Genomic DNA, 16,960 nt, shown 5'->3' on the forward strand with positions numbered 1-16,960 from the left:
TGGCCTGCTGTGTTCTTCCAGCTCCACACTTTGTCATCTCTGACTCCAGCATCTGCAGTTCTTGCGATCTCAATGCATTTATATTCTGTTTATCTATTCTTATTACCAAAATGAACACCTCCTCACAATATCTCAGCCACATTCTTGACTGCTCACTGAACCTCTGATGGCAGTCTCTTGGCATTCTCCTCACAGCTTGCATTTCCACCTAGCTTTTTAATCAATAGCAATCTTGGATACATGACCTTTTCCCTTGGTCCAAGACATTAATATAGATTGAAAATAGGCAACTGACCAATGCTTTTGTAATTCTACCAGTCACAACTTGTCATCTTGAAAATGCCCCATTTATGCCTATTCTCTTCTTCCAGTACATTACCCAATCCTCCATTCACGCTTCTGTAACATCACCCCTACTCTATTAGCTGTCATCTTATGCACTAACCTTTTGCGTGGCGCCTTATCAAATATATTACAAGTGGAATTTTATGGGGGCCTGAACAACAAGTGCAATGGCAAAAAATGTGTCAGAATTGTGCAACAAGCCCAATGAGGCCTATCTCAAAGGCCAGAACAGCTTGGTATATCTTTTATATAAGTTCCAGGGGTCAAGGTGAGTTTCTTGCAAGGCAGCAACAAGTTGCCAATTAAGTGGACCATTGCTTGTTAATTACCTTATTAATTGCTCAACTTGCATCATTTATACACAGCATTGTGTCACACAACACTGCAAGCAAACTAGATGCCAAATGTTCTTGACATGGAAGTCAGAACAGGTATCTGGTGATTTCAGCTCACAGCCAACTGTGAAGAGCCTCCATGTCATTCACCATGCTGAAGATTTCAGGGCACGATCCATGGGCAACATCCACATGCGTCACTTATCCACGGATATTAGTCTCCAATAATTGCCAACACCTCAGGATCCTCATGTCCTTCACAATATACTTGCAGAATACTCTGAGTTTAGACTTGCATTTCAGGGTACACTGGAAACTGGCATCAAAATGCTACTATAATGACATTTTGCACACAGGGACAGGGACTCAGCTCATGAATTTGATCAGGTTGCATCTCAAGCTGTATAGTAGGGCTGCTAGCTAGCTCTGTTAGCGCTCACTCATTTAGCATCTACCTGGATGCTGACAGCACCCCTGCTTTGTCTATTCACACAAGCACTCAACTGAGCAGTTTGTCTTGCTGGTCAGTAGTCCTCAGCAAAGAGCTAGGATATCTTCATGCAAGGCACATTGGATCATATACCAGAAACTTATGTAAAGACTGAGGCTAGAAACCACTGCTCAAAGTATGTTTGTTGCTGCCTTTCATTGTGCTAGAAATAAAAAATTGTGCAATGGAAAAGAAAATGGTCACAATAAAATCCTGAATGCATAGGATAAGTGTCCTGATCTGTGAGGGAGGGGTTGCAAGATCCACCAATGTGAAGCCATTTAAAGGGCAACACATTACAAACAGAACCCTGTAATGCACAGGTAAAAGACTCGCCACATTGTCTCCAAATGCAATACTCCTCTGTACCCCAGACATTGTTGACCATATCATTCAAGACTAACACTTTTGCACACAGAAGCCAGAGAAAGAATAGCAATGGTTGATCAAAAGGGTGCCAGCTGAACCCATTGTCCTATATATGCCTATTTCATTTTGCTTCTACATGATGCAGCAGGTTCTCAGCACAAATATCGCTCCATGGTACACTCTGTGTGGACACGTTTAGGCATCATGATAGCCGTTACATTCAGGGATAGACAGAGATTCAAATGAACAGGTGTTGGAGCCTGTTGGCCTTGGAGGTTTCGCGGGATGATCCCAGGAGGGTCTGCTCCTGAATTTAACTTCCACAGATCAGATAAGGGCAGACAGGACGGAAGTAGAAGACCAAGCCTCCCCTAGTTGGGGGCCTCTAGGCACTGTCCAATCTCCTTGTGTAGAAGGGGCATCTGAGTAGATGTTTGTTTCCCTGCTCCTGATGTCATACATTCAATCATGAGGACCATTGGTTGGGGTGATTGGGTTCAGGTGTGTGCATGTATCGAGAAGACCCTGAATGTACTGGACCTGGATCTCCATGTCAGTCACCAAACTGTCCTTGGACGTAGCTAGTTAATCACGTACTTGAGGCAGCTGGGTCTCCATAGTGTAACTGTAGAACTGCATTCTCTAGGCAATGAGGACTATTGCCTCCAGCATACCTGCCCGTTGTTCCTTTACCCTTTTGTGCATCCTAATGAAAATTCTTGACTGTCAACACGACAGCGTTCTCCCCTGACTGGCGCTCGGTAGGTGGATGGTCTCCAGCAGCTTTATCAGTGCCAGCAACTAGAAGTTTTCTTCTTCGGTCAGTTGCAGAGCTGTCGCAATGACGGACTCATCAGCTAAGGCTCCCAAATGTTATAAAAATTACGTTCCCACCAAAACATCAATATCTGAGCTGGTGGGGGAGTGCAGGAGGCAGCCTTGGCTATGCTTCCTGTGAGGCCTTGGAACTCTTCCTCAGAGGTCAAAGAGGAGGCTTCTGGTGGAGCTGTCTGTTTCTTTGCTGGGATTGTGGTCATTCCACTGGCATTTTCAAGACTCAAAGGAAAGAAGGTGACACATCCAATGGTAAGAAGTGGCGTGCAATGATCTGACCTTCAGTGTTATTCAATGTGAGAGGTGAAGTGGAATCAAAATTGATACACACTTAATTGGCAAGACATGCATGTTTCGGCATCATGGACATCTCCTGTGAAGGAAAGGATTCTCTTCACATGGAGGATGAGGGGCCTAATAGCAGGTAGCCCTCCACCCACTGTATCTCCTTCTGCCTGGGTATGGGCTGTTTCCTCCTGTAATAGGAGAAGGGGAGAGATTGGTTGAGGTGTAAGTGGGTAGCACAGCTGTTAGCACTGGTGCAGGTGACCAATATGTGATGAATTATCCCAGGCAAGTGAGTAGGCAGCCAGTCATGGACCAGTTGGGGTAGAGGATTTTGGAGAAAACGTGAATGAAAAAGGGCAGATATTGTAATAGTGCATGCAGACCATAAGACTTAGTGGGAGGTGGGTCAGTAGCAAAGCTGAGGTGAATGTGACGTTTCAGAAAGAAGAGTGTGGCACTTACCTTGAGATTGGACAAGGTAAGAGATCTTCTTGCAGCATTGTTCGCCATTCCTCCAGACCACAGATACAGCACTGACTAGGCTGATGACCTCCAAATAGCCTGCCAGGATCCAGTGGCATCACCTCATCTGCCAGTCTTCCATGAAGAGAACTGCCTCCCTCCAGACTATTCCATTGACCAGGACAGTGTCATAAAATTACAGCGCCATTTTCCCCATCTGTCGTTTAAGGCTACTCCTCCGGTCGCACAGCAACCTTTTATGTTTGGCACGGGCATCAGGGACACTAGACTTTCGGCAGATATCCAGTGAGTGGTGACTTCAATGAATAGTGAGTGGTAGAATGGGGCTGGAATTGGGCAAGATGGGTACCTTAGGGGTGAGTTAGGTAATTAGTGAGGTGAATTTGGTAAGATGCAGTGAAAGATTGCACTAGGCCTTGGTGAGAAATCCTCAATGAAACTACAAAATTGACACCTGACAAAAAAAAATCTAAGATTCAGTCCTACATTTATTGGTTCCTCTTTACCTACCCTACATAAGCAAAAACAATGTCCCTTTCAAATAACCATGCTGACTTGTTCGATCATGTTATGAGTTTTAGCAACTACTTCACAACTCATTCATTTATTCATTCACGTGTGTTCTGACTGAAGGAAGCCCTTGGTTCATTACATGCTTATGCTTCAGCTTTCTCATGGCTCAGTATGCTTCTCAGTTTTTAAAACATTAATGGTTTGCCAACACTACAGGAACAGGGCTAGGAGGCAGGTTCTTAAAAATACCTCAGAGGGAACGGGAATCAAACCCACACTGTTGATGTTATTCTAAACCGTATGATAACTAATATCAAGTTAGATGGCCTGTAGTTTCTCCAGTAGCAGTGTTACACCAAGGCCACTCCTCCTCCTTGTCCATTTTGTTATGTCTTTTTCAAATGTTGTAAGTCCTGCAACATTCATTTTGTAATTATTGTTCACTTAACAATTAATCTGGAATGGTCAATCACAATTACTTTCATGTCATTAGTTTGTTTAACAAGCCTTCTACATTTAAAACAAAATTCTGTCACTAAATTAATTCACTAATTTGCTTGACTTTATGCCAATTTGGCTTAGTAACCCAATGAGTATCACTCATGCAGTACTGCTCATTGGTATAGATGCCAGTTCCTCAAGTCCGTTCTACACAAGTCATTCATTCTTAAATGGATCATGATTTTCTTGTATTCCTTCATGGACGATAGCTTCGTTGGGAAAGTCAGCATCTGTTGCTCATTCCCGACTTATTCTGGAGAAAATGATGGTGAGCCAACTCCTTGAAATACTGTTGTTCATCTAGTGTATGTACACTTACATTACCTTCTATACCCATTTCATGTCCTTCAGTAGACATAAGGAGATATTCTGAACACTGGCATTAAAAGGCTGCATGGTACCTAAAATAAACTAGAGAAACATAGCTCCATTTCTCTCCCAGCTTCCAACCTTAATTAATCACTTGATTAACGAGACATAGTCACCATATTTTGTGCATCTTCCGGCAAAAAGCCAAAGAGATATGCAAAGGTGTTATGTTACACTGAAGGTTTATAAAAAATGTGAACTTGTGGTCAAAACTAGTGGCCAATGATACAAAATGTTAGTTTAGCTACATCATGAATATGTATTACAGAGAGTGGCGAAAGGAAAAACAACTGTATAAATACTTGAAGTGGGAGGATGTGTAGGGACCTGTGACTTTGGAATTATTTTTGTATTTCCCAAGAAATAAGCCAGCATAAAACATGGAGTCAACTGTGGTCTATGGGTCAAAGTTGCACTCCATTTTGTGGACACATTCTTGGCTAAGGAATTTTGTGAGGCAATCCAAACAAAAAAAAATCCAATACATAAAGGCGACAAAAAGCACCGAACAACTGATTCAACCCTTAATTAGTGTAATATTCTCTACAGTGTATGTCTGGCACACAAAATCTAATTTTAAGTTATTTAAGATGTGATCGCACCACTGCCTCAGCTCCTTGGCTCACCAGAATTTGTTGCCTCTTGTACGTAACAATTCCAATGCTTTCCTGTCCAATTGTGCTTTTGTTCCCCTCTGTAGACTTGACATCATCAAAACCCGTGAATTAATTCCAAATTTGCACAAAGTCCCATACAGCCATCACACTTGTCTGCCGATCTCTATTAGCTCCCAGTTAAGCAATGCATCAATTTTAAAATTTCAATTATTTCCATTTCATTCTATAACCATGTTTTTTCCTATCTCTGTAATCTCTTCAAGTCCAACAATCCCTTCAGATATCCGTGCTTCAACTTTGGCTTCTGGCTCATGTCAAAGTTTAATCACTGTACCACTGGTGACAATGCTCTCAGCTCCCAAGGCCCTAAGTTCTGGAATTCTTCTCTAAAATTCATGGTCTCTCTGTTCCCTTTAAAACCTACCTGCTTTAATCTAGCTTTTAATTATCTGCCTTATTATTTGCTGAAGCGGCTCCATGTCAAATTTAGTTTTACACCACTCCTGTGAGCAACCTTAGAAATCTTACATTGTTTAAAGGCAGTATAGACATGTTGCTGATGTGTATTTCTGAATTTCCTGTCACTTCCCTAAAAGACTAAGATGAAGAAATATTTAATACAGTTAAAGCCCCAAGTACTATGTCATTTAATCTATTCATATCAAAACAGTATGTTACTTCGTTGAAGGAAGCATGACATTAAGACATTTTCCCAGAACTTCCATTTTAACCACTGAAACTTCATACAATCACAATTTTCGTCTAATACTTACCAAACTGTTGTCTCTAGCTGATTGTCATTTGGCTGATGGCAGTCCAGCTGTGCAAAAAGTGGGAAAAGAACCTGAATGCCACCAACAGAGTGGATTGCACTGTGAATCGAGTGAGTCACAATAGCTTTTACATCCTAAAGCAAAGCAGAACACAACAAAAAAAATTATTTATTCTAAAACAAGGAATCCTACATCTCATCTCTGAGATGATCAAATATTAAAACATTATAGCTTACTTGGGCAAAATTATCACAACATTGTGATGGCACACAAATTTGAATCATGTCACTGAACTTTTGGGAGGAACAAATCAAAGAAATCATACACATTTATAACATGAAATAAGGCCATTCAGCTCATCATGTGCACATGGCCAGCCTGCTCCAATATTCCAGCTTTTGGGTCATAACCTTATTAATTACAGCACAACATGTGTGTCCAAACACATGTTACATGTTCGGAGGGATTCATGCATTTACCATCCTTTTAGGCAGTGAGCTTCAGATCCATCCATCCCCTGGCAAAAAAGCTTTCCCCTGTAAACCTAATTATTACATTAAAATACTTGCTGCTTATGAATCCCAACCCTTAACTAAGCAGAATAGGACTTTCCTATATACTCTAACTAGTCCTGTATCATCATCAGCATCCTTCCATCTGCATAAAATTACACAGCAAATGAAATCCATTGGAGATAGGGTAGTTATAGATAGTAAACTTTTGGCTAATAGTCTAAAAAACCAATACATAAGAGGCAAAATTTGCCACAAGTATCGCATATACAATGGTTATCAAGCACTATCGTGGGTTGTTGTTTTCAGCATTGCCACCATGCTATCTACCCACTGCATAATTTTCAAAACTTGAACTAGGACTCAACTCAGCTACTTCTGTTCGAAAGAAAACAAGCTAGCCTGTCCAATCTTTCTTTATAATCATGACTTGATAATCATAACCCCTACATTCAAATCCCAGTGGTTAATATATACCAGAAAAAGCAAGGAGCCTAGTACTAAGCTGTGCGTAACCCATCTGAAACAGCCTTGCAGTCACAAAATACAACCATCAATGATTATCCTTTATTCCTGCCTTGAAGCCAGTTTTGGATCTAACTTGCCTCCTTGACATGGATCCCATGGGCTTTTACTTATGTGGCCAGTCTTATTTATGGAACCTAAGCTAAAGTCTTGCTAAGAGTTATTACATTATATCAAATGCACTGCTCTCATCAATCCTCCATGGTATGTCCTCAAACAAATTCAAATCTAGTCACACAAAATCCATCCGGAATACATTACTTCCCTATGGTTCTTCTTCAATAGGGAGAAGGATACATACATGCAATGCAAATGAGATGTGAAGGCACAAATGGGGTGCATCACCTTATGCCCCTGCAAATTTACCAAAGAGGTGCCCATCAGAAAATTCTGCCAGAAAGTACACACACTTGGCCCTGGATTCACTCCTTAAGAGATCTGAAGGGAGCAAGGATATCACTACATGGCAGTACTTAGACCAGATAATCCTGAGGGATCATCCAATGAAGCTATATGAGTGGAACTGAGAAATAAGAAGGAGGTGATCACTTTGATGGAATTGTACTATAGGGAGGCCCTCCAATAGTCAGCAGGAATTTGAAGAGCAAATATGTACGGAGATCACAAATAGTTGTAAGAATAGTAGGGTGGTAATTGTAGGCAATTTTAACTTACCAAACATAGACTGGGACTGCCTTGTGATAAGGGCTTATATGGGGAGGAATTTGTTAAGTGCATTCAGGAAGAATTTCCCAATTGATACGCAGATGACCCTACTAGAGAAGGGGCAAAACTAATAAGGCAGGGATAAGGCAGGGCAAGTGACTGACGTGTCAGTGAAGGATCACTTTGGCACCAATGATCATAATTCTATCAGTTTTAAAATAGTTATGGAACAGGACGGGGTTGGTCCACTAGTTAATGTTCTAAACTGGAGCAAGGCCAATTTTGATGGTATTATACAGGAATTTCTAAAGTTGATTGGGGGTGGCAGTTCACAGGTAAAGGGATGTTTGGCAAGTGGGTGGCTTTCAAAAGCAAGATAACGAGGTTCAGGGCCAGCATGTTCCTGTCAGTGTGAAGGACAAGGCTTGAAGGAGTAGGAAACACTGGATAACAAAAACAGAAATTGCTGGATTAGCTCAACTGGTCTGGCAGCATCTGTGGACAGAAATCAGAATCAACATTTCAGTTCCAGTGATCCTTCCTCAGAATCCTGGACCCGAAATGTTAACTCTAATATTTCTACAGATATTTCTAGAGACTAGAGACAATGAGGATCTGGTCAAGCAAACAAAGGAGGCATGTGTCAAGTATAGGCAGCTGGGACCAAGTGAATCCCTTGAGGAGTACAGGGGGTGCAGGAGTACACTTAAGAGGGAACTCAGGAGAGCATAAGGGGATGTGTGATAGCTTTGACAAGGTAAGGTGAAGGAGAATCCAAAGAGATTGCGAAAGTATGTACAGGGCAAAAGAATAACTAGCGAGAATAGGGCCCCTTAAAGATTAACGTGGCCCTCTATGCGTGGAATCACACAAGATACTAATCAAATGTTTTGTAACAGTATTTACTGTGGAGAAAGACATGGAAGCCAAGGAATTGGGGGAAATAAATAGTGAACGTCTTGAAAACAGTCCACATCACAGAAGAGGAGGTGCTGGATGTCTTAAAATGCGTAAAGGTAGATAAATCTAAGGTTTTAGAGGTAGGTAAATCCCTATGACCTTAATTCAGTCTAATTCAGATAAATGCGAGGTGTTGCATTTTGGTACACAGTTAATAAAAACCGAAAGAACCGTGGATGCTGGAAATCAGAAACAAAAGCATAAATTGCTGGAAGAGCTCAGCAGGTCTGGCAGCATCTGTAGAGAAATATTAGAGTTAATGTTTCGGGTCCAGGGTTCTGAGGAAGGGTCACTGGAACTGAAATGTTGATCTGATTTCTCTCCACAGATGCTGCCAGACCTGTTGAGCTAATCCAGCAATTTCTGTTTTTGTTTCTTATTGAGATAATGGTAGTGCTCTGGGGAGCATTGTCGAGCAGAGAGACTGAGGGGGTGCAGGTACATAATGCCTTGAAAGTGTAATCACAGGTGGTCTAGGCCCGAAACGTCAGCCTTCCTGCTCCTCTGATCTGCTTGGCCTGCTGTGTTCATCCAGGTCTACACCTTGTTATCACAGGTAGACAGGTTGGTGAAGAAGGGGTTTGGCAAGCTTGCCTTCATCGATCAGAGTATTGAGTATAGGAGTTGAAACATCATGTTTCACTGTACAAGACATTGGTAAGGCCGCATTTGGAGTACTCCCTACAATTCTGGTCACCTTGCTATAGAAGGGATGTTATTAAACTGGAAAGTGTGCAAAAAAGATTTACAAGGATATTAGCAACACTGGGAAGGTTTGAGTTATAAGGAGAACCTGAATACCATGGACTTTTTCCCCCTGAGCATAGGAGGCTGAAGGGTGACCTTACAGACATTTATAAAATCATGAGAGGCTTAGATAAGGTGAATAGCCAAGTTTTTTCCCCAGGGTAGGGGAGCCCAAAACTAGAGAGCATAGGTTTAAAGGTGAGAGGGGAAAGATTTAAAAGGGATCAGAGGGAACAACGTTTCCACATAGAGGGTAGTATGTGTACAAAATGAGCTGCCAGAGGCAGAGACGGGTACAATTACAACATTTAAGACATTTGGACAGGTACATGGATAGGGAAGGTTTAGAGGGATATGGGCCAAACAAAGGCAGAAGGGACAAGCTCAACTTAGGAAACCTGGTCAGCATGGACAAGTCGGGCCGAAGGGCCTGTTTCCATGCTGTATATTTCTATGACATTGGGAAGACACTGAAAACTTAAGTAATTTCTTGACAGAAAATTAACAGTACACAGAGTGGCAGGTCTGGGTGCAGTGTGCGAAGTCCGGCAACAGCAGTAAATTTCAAATGCGTATTTGACAAATGATGGGCCATTGTTAATGAAAATACTAAACACAAAAATTCATGCTATTTCAGACCACATCAACTTTTGATCACCTTGACTTGTACAAATGGGAGGATGGAAGGGAAATACTGGGTGTCTGGCAGTGCTTCCATCCTCTGCAAAGCATATTGGCAAGATGAAAATTAGGCCACTCTCAAGTATTTTGCAGGTGGTCAGCTCATAAGCGATACTGTGTTGTGATTAACAGACACTCTATAAGCTCAAGAGATGTTGGACCTCAAAAGAAAGATCAATAGAAATGAATCCAAGCATTACTTTCCTGAAAACAAATGTTCTGGCTTCAATGTGCCTGATTGTAATCAGCTACTGCTAAGTTATAACTAAGCACAAAATAATTCTCACAGCCCAATAAACTGGAAAAGAAGCATCAGTTGATTTTGACAACAGGAAATTCCCCAATGTAGCTATATTTACATATTTCCTGAGAAGAAAACCAGCAACATTCCATAATGTATTATATTCAGTTATAAAATCATAGTAAGGAAAGCAAACTTTTTGTTACATGATTTTGAAAATTTCATTACAGAACTCATCACAGTCAAATTCATAATAATTAACTTGTAAATCAGAGATCTGTAGAAATCAAATAAAAGCAAAGTACTGCAAATGCTGAAGAGCTGAAATAAAAACGAAGTGGAGAAACCCAGTAGGTTTGTGTTCTGAAGAAGAGAATTATTGGAATCTAAAAGTTAACTGTTTTTCTCTCTATAGATGCTACCAGACCTGCTGAGTTTCTTCAGCAACTTCTGTTTGTGGAAATCACATAAGCATAAGATTTTAATGCTAACCTGCAGCATTAGTGCATGTGGAGAATGTACAAAAATTGAGGGGTTTTCCTTTGGCGATGACTCAAGGCAAAGCTGTGCATCAGTAGCTTTGGCATTATATGTAAAGGCAATGTTACTAGCCAGCTTCCCATCATATAAAACTTGTTTATGGTGTTCCGCAAGGTGGATGTCACTCTCCGATTTAAACTTAAAGGTACTCTGAAAGATAATACATTGGTTTATATTTTCCTACACAGTTAAAATATTTCACAATACTAAAACATTGTAGTCAATATTACATAATAGTATAAGATAAAAAATCACATCTATTAGAACTTGACTTTAGAAATGTAACAAATAGTTTGCTACAAACTGTTTAATGCAATGTTTCTTCCAAATATACACAAGTTAGTTACGCAGCTATTCTTCACAAGTGGAACAGTTAGAGCATTCAAAAATTATTGATACAGTTCTTTTTATATAAATGTATATCCTTACAATCTATATTGTTTCCTCTAAAAATGCAAAATAAATTCAACTTTTAACAATGACTTTGTTGTCTGGTATAGTTTTTAGTATTTTTGTGCAGCAAAGATGAAGTTACTATCTTGCCCCCATGTTCAGTGGCTATTAATATTAGCAACCATGAAACCTGTCCATAGTTGGCTGTGGATGAACATGCATTGAAGTTCATTCTATCAGTATAGGTTATTTTGAATTTATATGTGAAGAACAGAGCTTGCTTACCAACTCAGTCCTTCAACATTTTTTAAAAAGAACTCCTTAATGACTATAAATCCCCATTCTATAACACCCAATCATGCTCCATTATCACCATACTCCACATAAAATGCTGAAAGAGAATTATAGCTTTGCTGTCACAATTATAACATTTTTAAAAGAGCAACATGTTCTAGCTGGCCTCATAATATTTTCATGGACAAATTGTTAAAAAGTTCTTTCCTATTTAATAACTGTTTCCAGTGCTGTATTTGTTCCAATTCTCAACTGCGCTTTTCATAAAATTTGTTTTTCAGTCTGCCTCTCCTTCCCTTCTGCCTCCCAGACTCATGCTCATTCAAAGTTTATCTTCCCTTCAGTTTTCTTTCACATTCCTTTACTTATTGACTTAATTTTTGTTTTATCTACTTTAAAGCAGGAGCAATAGATCTGGAACCTCTGCCCTAAGCAGCACTGACAAGTCAGAATCCACTATGAGACGAGCAAGAAATACAACTGTGGGCCCAAAAAGAGTTCAGATTTGCTAGGAACAAGGAGGATTGATATCTATACGTGATAGAAGGGAAAATGAGCTGGGAGAAACTATGAGCTCTTGGTGAGGAGCACACGGCATGAAGCCGAAGATGGGATGTAAGTCAAGGCTCAACCGAGACAAAGTGAATGGGAGTAAACAGGGTTAATGACCATGACAGGAAGGAAGAAAACAACCAAGAACTGGGATGTAGTAAATTTGGGTGTCTTGTAGTAAATTGGGACTGCATAGCAGAAAGTTGACAGATGACATTAATAGTCATTTTAAATAAGTTTTCCATGGAGAAAATTAAAATATTTCAATCCAGTGAATTACATGCCACATCAGAGCACACATCCTCTCTAGAACCCTCTATCAACCTTTTTTGCACCTGCCTGTGTTGCCCTATCAGGGTTGAGAAAAAGGGACAGTAAAAAGCATGATGTGGTTATCAATGATGATCGTTTCAAATATAAAATATGCATTTTTGATCAAATTCATATATTTATGGTTGATACAAAACATTGTCAGTGGTGGTTTAGTTGGTGGTTCTTGCTTGAGTCATGAAGACCCACTCCAGAGCTTGCCTATAAACATAAGCATGTCATTTCAATTTATGTAGCTGCTTTATGTTTTCAATTAAATATCCCAAAAACTGTGATTATATGTACAGCAAAGAACGAGACACTTTCTTTATCATGGTCATCTCTGGCAAGCATCAGAGAAGAGTAACATGAATAACATAACAGATGGCATGCACTGCAATAATAACACTTTGGTGTAGTGACGAAAGAGTGCTCTGCCATCAATGGTACTGTCTTTTAGATTAGACATTAAACCAAGGCCCCATCTGCTTGCTTGGGTTTGTGTAAAAGATCTGATGGCAATACTTCAAGAGAGGTCAGGATTGTTATCTCCAGGGTCCTGGCCAATATTTATCGCTCAGTCAAAATCACAAAAACAGATTATCTGGTCATTATCACAAGGCTATTTGTAGGAATTTGCTGTGTGCAAATTAGCTGACACATTTCCACATTACTACAATGACTACACTGCAAAAGTACTTTATTAGTTGTAAAGTACTTTGAGACATCCAATTCTCATGAAAGGCATTCTATAAATGTCAGTGTTTACATTTTTACACACAGGAGATACTAACGTGTTAAAGAGGGACTGAGGCCAAAACATGAAGAGAGTCATAACTATAGAATCATGCATGCAGAATAGAAGTTGCAAATCAGAAGAGCAGAGAAAACGTATCCAAATGCAGAGTAAAATATTAATATGCATTTAGGTACAGTTATTTAAAGTAACAAACCTCTAACTGCATTCATTGTTCACTGAAAAAGTCGGAAAATTTGGACAATTTACAAAACTTAAATTACATAAACATTTCATATTCATTTAGCAGTTTCTTGCTCTCCTTCTAAAAAAGGTCCCTGTCTCCTTTAACGCTTTTCTTTCTTTACTATTGAGGTTTTCTACCTATTAAAGTCATCATTTTTTGGTCTGCAACTTTGTTTTTTTTTTAAATTTACTTCTAGTGGGTTTTTTTGGTACTTCCATTCAAATTGTCTTTTTTCATTCTGAGCTTGAAGGTCTGGCCCACAGTAAGAGCTATTTTAAAATGGGTTAAATATAGCTAATATGGAAATAGAGAAACAAACACAGTTGGAGTTAACAATCAGTGGAAGGATGAAATTGGATTACACACTAAAAGGGCAATCTAATGAACTGACATTAGCAGAAAGAACAAAGACTTCAAAGCAAAGGTAGAAGCAGAAATAGAGAATTAGGAGCAAGATTGGAACATATAGGGAGATCAATCATACACATACATTCAAAGAAGTCAAAATAAATTGGGAGCGACAGCCCAGCAAGAAGAATAAAACATCAGAAAAGGAATATAAGAGTCCCAAAAGGAGAGATATCCAAGGCAAAGTTTACAGAACAGATTATCAGCAAGTTGTAAACAAATTTATGAAATTAAGTTTTGAGCTCAGGTAAGAATACCTCTAAAGAATACCTTGAAGTATTTTCACAAATTTATTTATAATGTAGTCATTCACCCACAAAAATAACAATGATCACTTAAACTGTTCCTTGCAGTGACAGCTAAAGAAGAACTGTTGTTCAACCAGGAGGCTGTTCTTTCATTAGAGAGAGATGACTGGTGAGAAATTTAACCTAAGGGTTACCACACCTCAAGTTAAGGGCAATGTTAAGAAATCAGGGCTATCATGACAACCTCACGCAGTAACAGACCCTAGACCATTTGTGTCATTTTGCAATACACACTAGCATCCAACTAACTCAGCTAACTGACCACCTAAAATGAAACAGTTAATCATATATGAGATTTAAAAATCAGCCAAGATCAAATATAAAAATTGTCTCACATAATTTGTACAAGAGTTTGTACAGTGAAAGGTTTCGTAATTTATTCAGGAGTCATATGACACCAGTTATAGTCCATCCGGTTTATTTGAAATCACAAGGTCCTTCATCAGGTGAAGCCTAACTTCACCTGTTGAAGGAGCAGCACTTTGAAAGCTTGTGATTTCAAGTAAACGAGTTGGACTATAACCTGGTATCATGTGACTTCAGACATTATTCAACCCAGACCAACACTGGCACCTCCACATCTTGTAATTTATTATTAGCAGAAATCCAACTCTACTACCTTTGGGGGAGGTGACAACATAGCAGCATTGCCTTTGTATTGACCCAACCAATTGCCACCTCAATCGTCAGTAAAATGATGGAAGGTGTCATCAACAGTGCTATCTAATATCATTTACTTAGAAATAACCTGCTGACTGACATTCAGAGTGTGTTCCATCAGGGCCACACTGTTCATCACCTTATTACAATCTTGGTTTGAACACAGACAAAAGCAACAAATTTCTGAGGTGAAGCAAGTTTGACCACCCTTGACATCAAGGTCATGTTTGACAAAATGTGGCATCAAAAAGTCCGAGAGAAAATTATGTCAATGGGAATCAGGGGAAGCCACTCAGCTGGATAAAGGAAGATGATTGTAGATGTTAAGAGGTTGGTCATCTCAGGTCCTGGACGCCTCTGCAGCAGTTCCTCAGGATAGAGTTTTTAAATCAACCTCTTGAGAGATGTTACAAAACACCTCTGGAGCATATCGGACTTGAACCTGACCTTTTGGCTCAGAGTAGGGACACTATCACTGTGCCACAAGCACCCTGATCAGTTCCTCAGGGTAGTGTCCTAGGCCCAACTTCAGATGCTTCATCAATTACCTTCCCACCATCATAAAATGAGAAGTGGAGATAACTGCACAATGTTCCGCACCTTTCATGACTCCTTATCTATTGAAGCAATCCATGTCCAAATGCATGATCCAAAAGAACTGGATCAAAATCCTAAAACTCTCTCCCTAAGACCATTGCAAAAGAATCTCAGTAGACTGATACGGAGTTCATCAATTATCAGTTGACTTTCTATAGTAAGTCAGCTGTGTAGCACTGTACATATGTACATACTGTGATGACCAATGTAATAGTGGGAAAGGGGGAAGCATATATCTTGCAGTGATTATGGTCCCTTAAAGAACTAGATTGTTCTAATCAAGCACCCGGAGATGAGAAAATGGTCACTTGACCAGGTAATCTAGGAAATAAATAATAAGGTCAGACAGAATACCGCAAGAATAACTATAGAGGTGCAAACAAAAGGCTAGCATTAGAGGATTGAGAGGGTGTACAGAAGATAGTACAAAATTGAAAGAGCATGAAAGGCGCTGCAGTGGAGGGGGGTGCATGCATGAGAGAGGGCATGCAGAAGAGAACACAAGAAAACCTGTGGGAGACAGCATGCCGTACAAAACACAAGGGACCATGCAGGAGAGAACATAAGCCTGAGATGGGGTGTATGCACAGGGTAGGCAGAGAGGATGAGTGAGTATGTGTAAGCTAAAGAGACAGAGAGGAGAGTGTCAGCGAGAATGCATGCAAGAGAGGAATAGAATGTGTAAAAACAACAGTGCGACAGCAACAGTCAAGGGAACGAGAGCAAGAGTCAAGGAAACAAGGGCAAGAGTCAAGGGAACAAGAATGTTATGGGGTATAGTGTTGGGTGTGTGAGAAATGTGAGGAAAGAAATGTGTATGAGGGGAACAGGGGGTGAAATACAAAGACAGACAAACAGACAGACAGACAGACACTTGGGGACAGACAGAGACGAGGGCAGGGAGTGTGAACGACAGACTGTGTGGAGTTTGCATATTCTTTCCATGTCTAAAATGGGTGCTCCAGTTTCCTCCAACAGTCCAAAGATGTGCAGATTAGGTGGATTGGCCATGGAAAATTTCCCATGGTGTCCCATGAGAGATGCAGTGTTACAGGGATAGAGTGGGGGGTAGAGGTGGATCTGAGTGGGATGCTCTTCAGAGGGCTGGTGTGGACTCGATAGGCTGAAAGACTCGTTTCCATACTGTAGAGATTCTATGATTTAAAGATAAAGGGCAGGAGGTTTAGAAGGCATTTATGGAATATACTTTTTTTACCCAGATGCTGGTGGGTACCTGAAACTCACTGTCTGAAATTGTGGTAAAGGTGTGAACCATGATAACATTTAAGAATTATTTAGATGATCACTCCAAGCAGCACAGTATACAAGACTACAGGCTAAGTGTCGGAAAATGGGAATAGAGTAGATAGGTATTTGATGACCGACACGGACATGATATGCTAAAACGCCTCTTTCCATGTTTTGAAACTCTATGATTCTGAGCATGAGGCACTTTCCACATGTATACCATTACATCATCCGGTCTGGTGCCTCTCTTCCACTTGGTGAGAGTGAAAGAGAGAGAACAGAACATAACCAGGGATGATGATGATGATGCGGGTGTGTGAGATATAGTCATACACATAGAATCACACTGCATACGCACAATGTTGGGCTGTTGCTCGTCTAATTTGTTTAGCAATACGGGGACAAATGACACATTGGCC

The 16,960-nt window shown here is 40.2% G+C and overlaps 1 protein-coding gene across 1 annotated transcript in view; it reads right to left on the reverse strand.

The window, feature by feature from the left end:
* nbeaa (neurobeachin a) overlaps nt 1-16,960 on the reverse strand; it is an 831,637-nt gene that overhangs the window by 673,285 nt on the left and 141,392 nt on the right. The window contains exons 9-10 of the mRNA XM_048597909.1: nt 10,742-10,939; nt 5,918-6,051 (exon numbers count right to left, since the gene is read on the reverse strand). Of these exons, the coding sequence (XP_048453866.1) occupies nt 5,918-6,051; nt 10,742-10,939 (332 nt within the window). The remainder of the gene's footprint in view (nt 1-5,917; nt 6,052-10,741; nt 10,940-16,960) is intronic.

The sequence above is a fragment of the Rhincodon typus genome, chromosome 6 (genome assembly GCF_021869965.1).
Source record: "Rhincodon typus isolate 14 chromosome 6, sRhiTyp1.1, whole genome shotgun sequence".
In the NCBI taxonomy this organism is placed as follows: Eukaryota; Metazoa; Chordata; class Chondrichthyes; order Orectolobiformes; family Rhincodontidae; genus Rhincodon; species Rhincodon typus.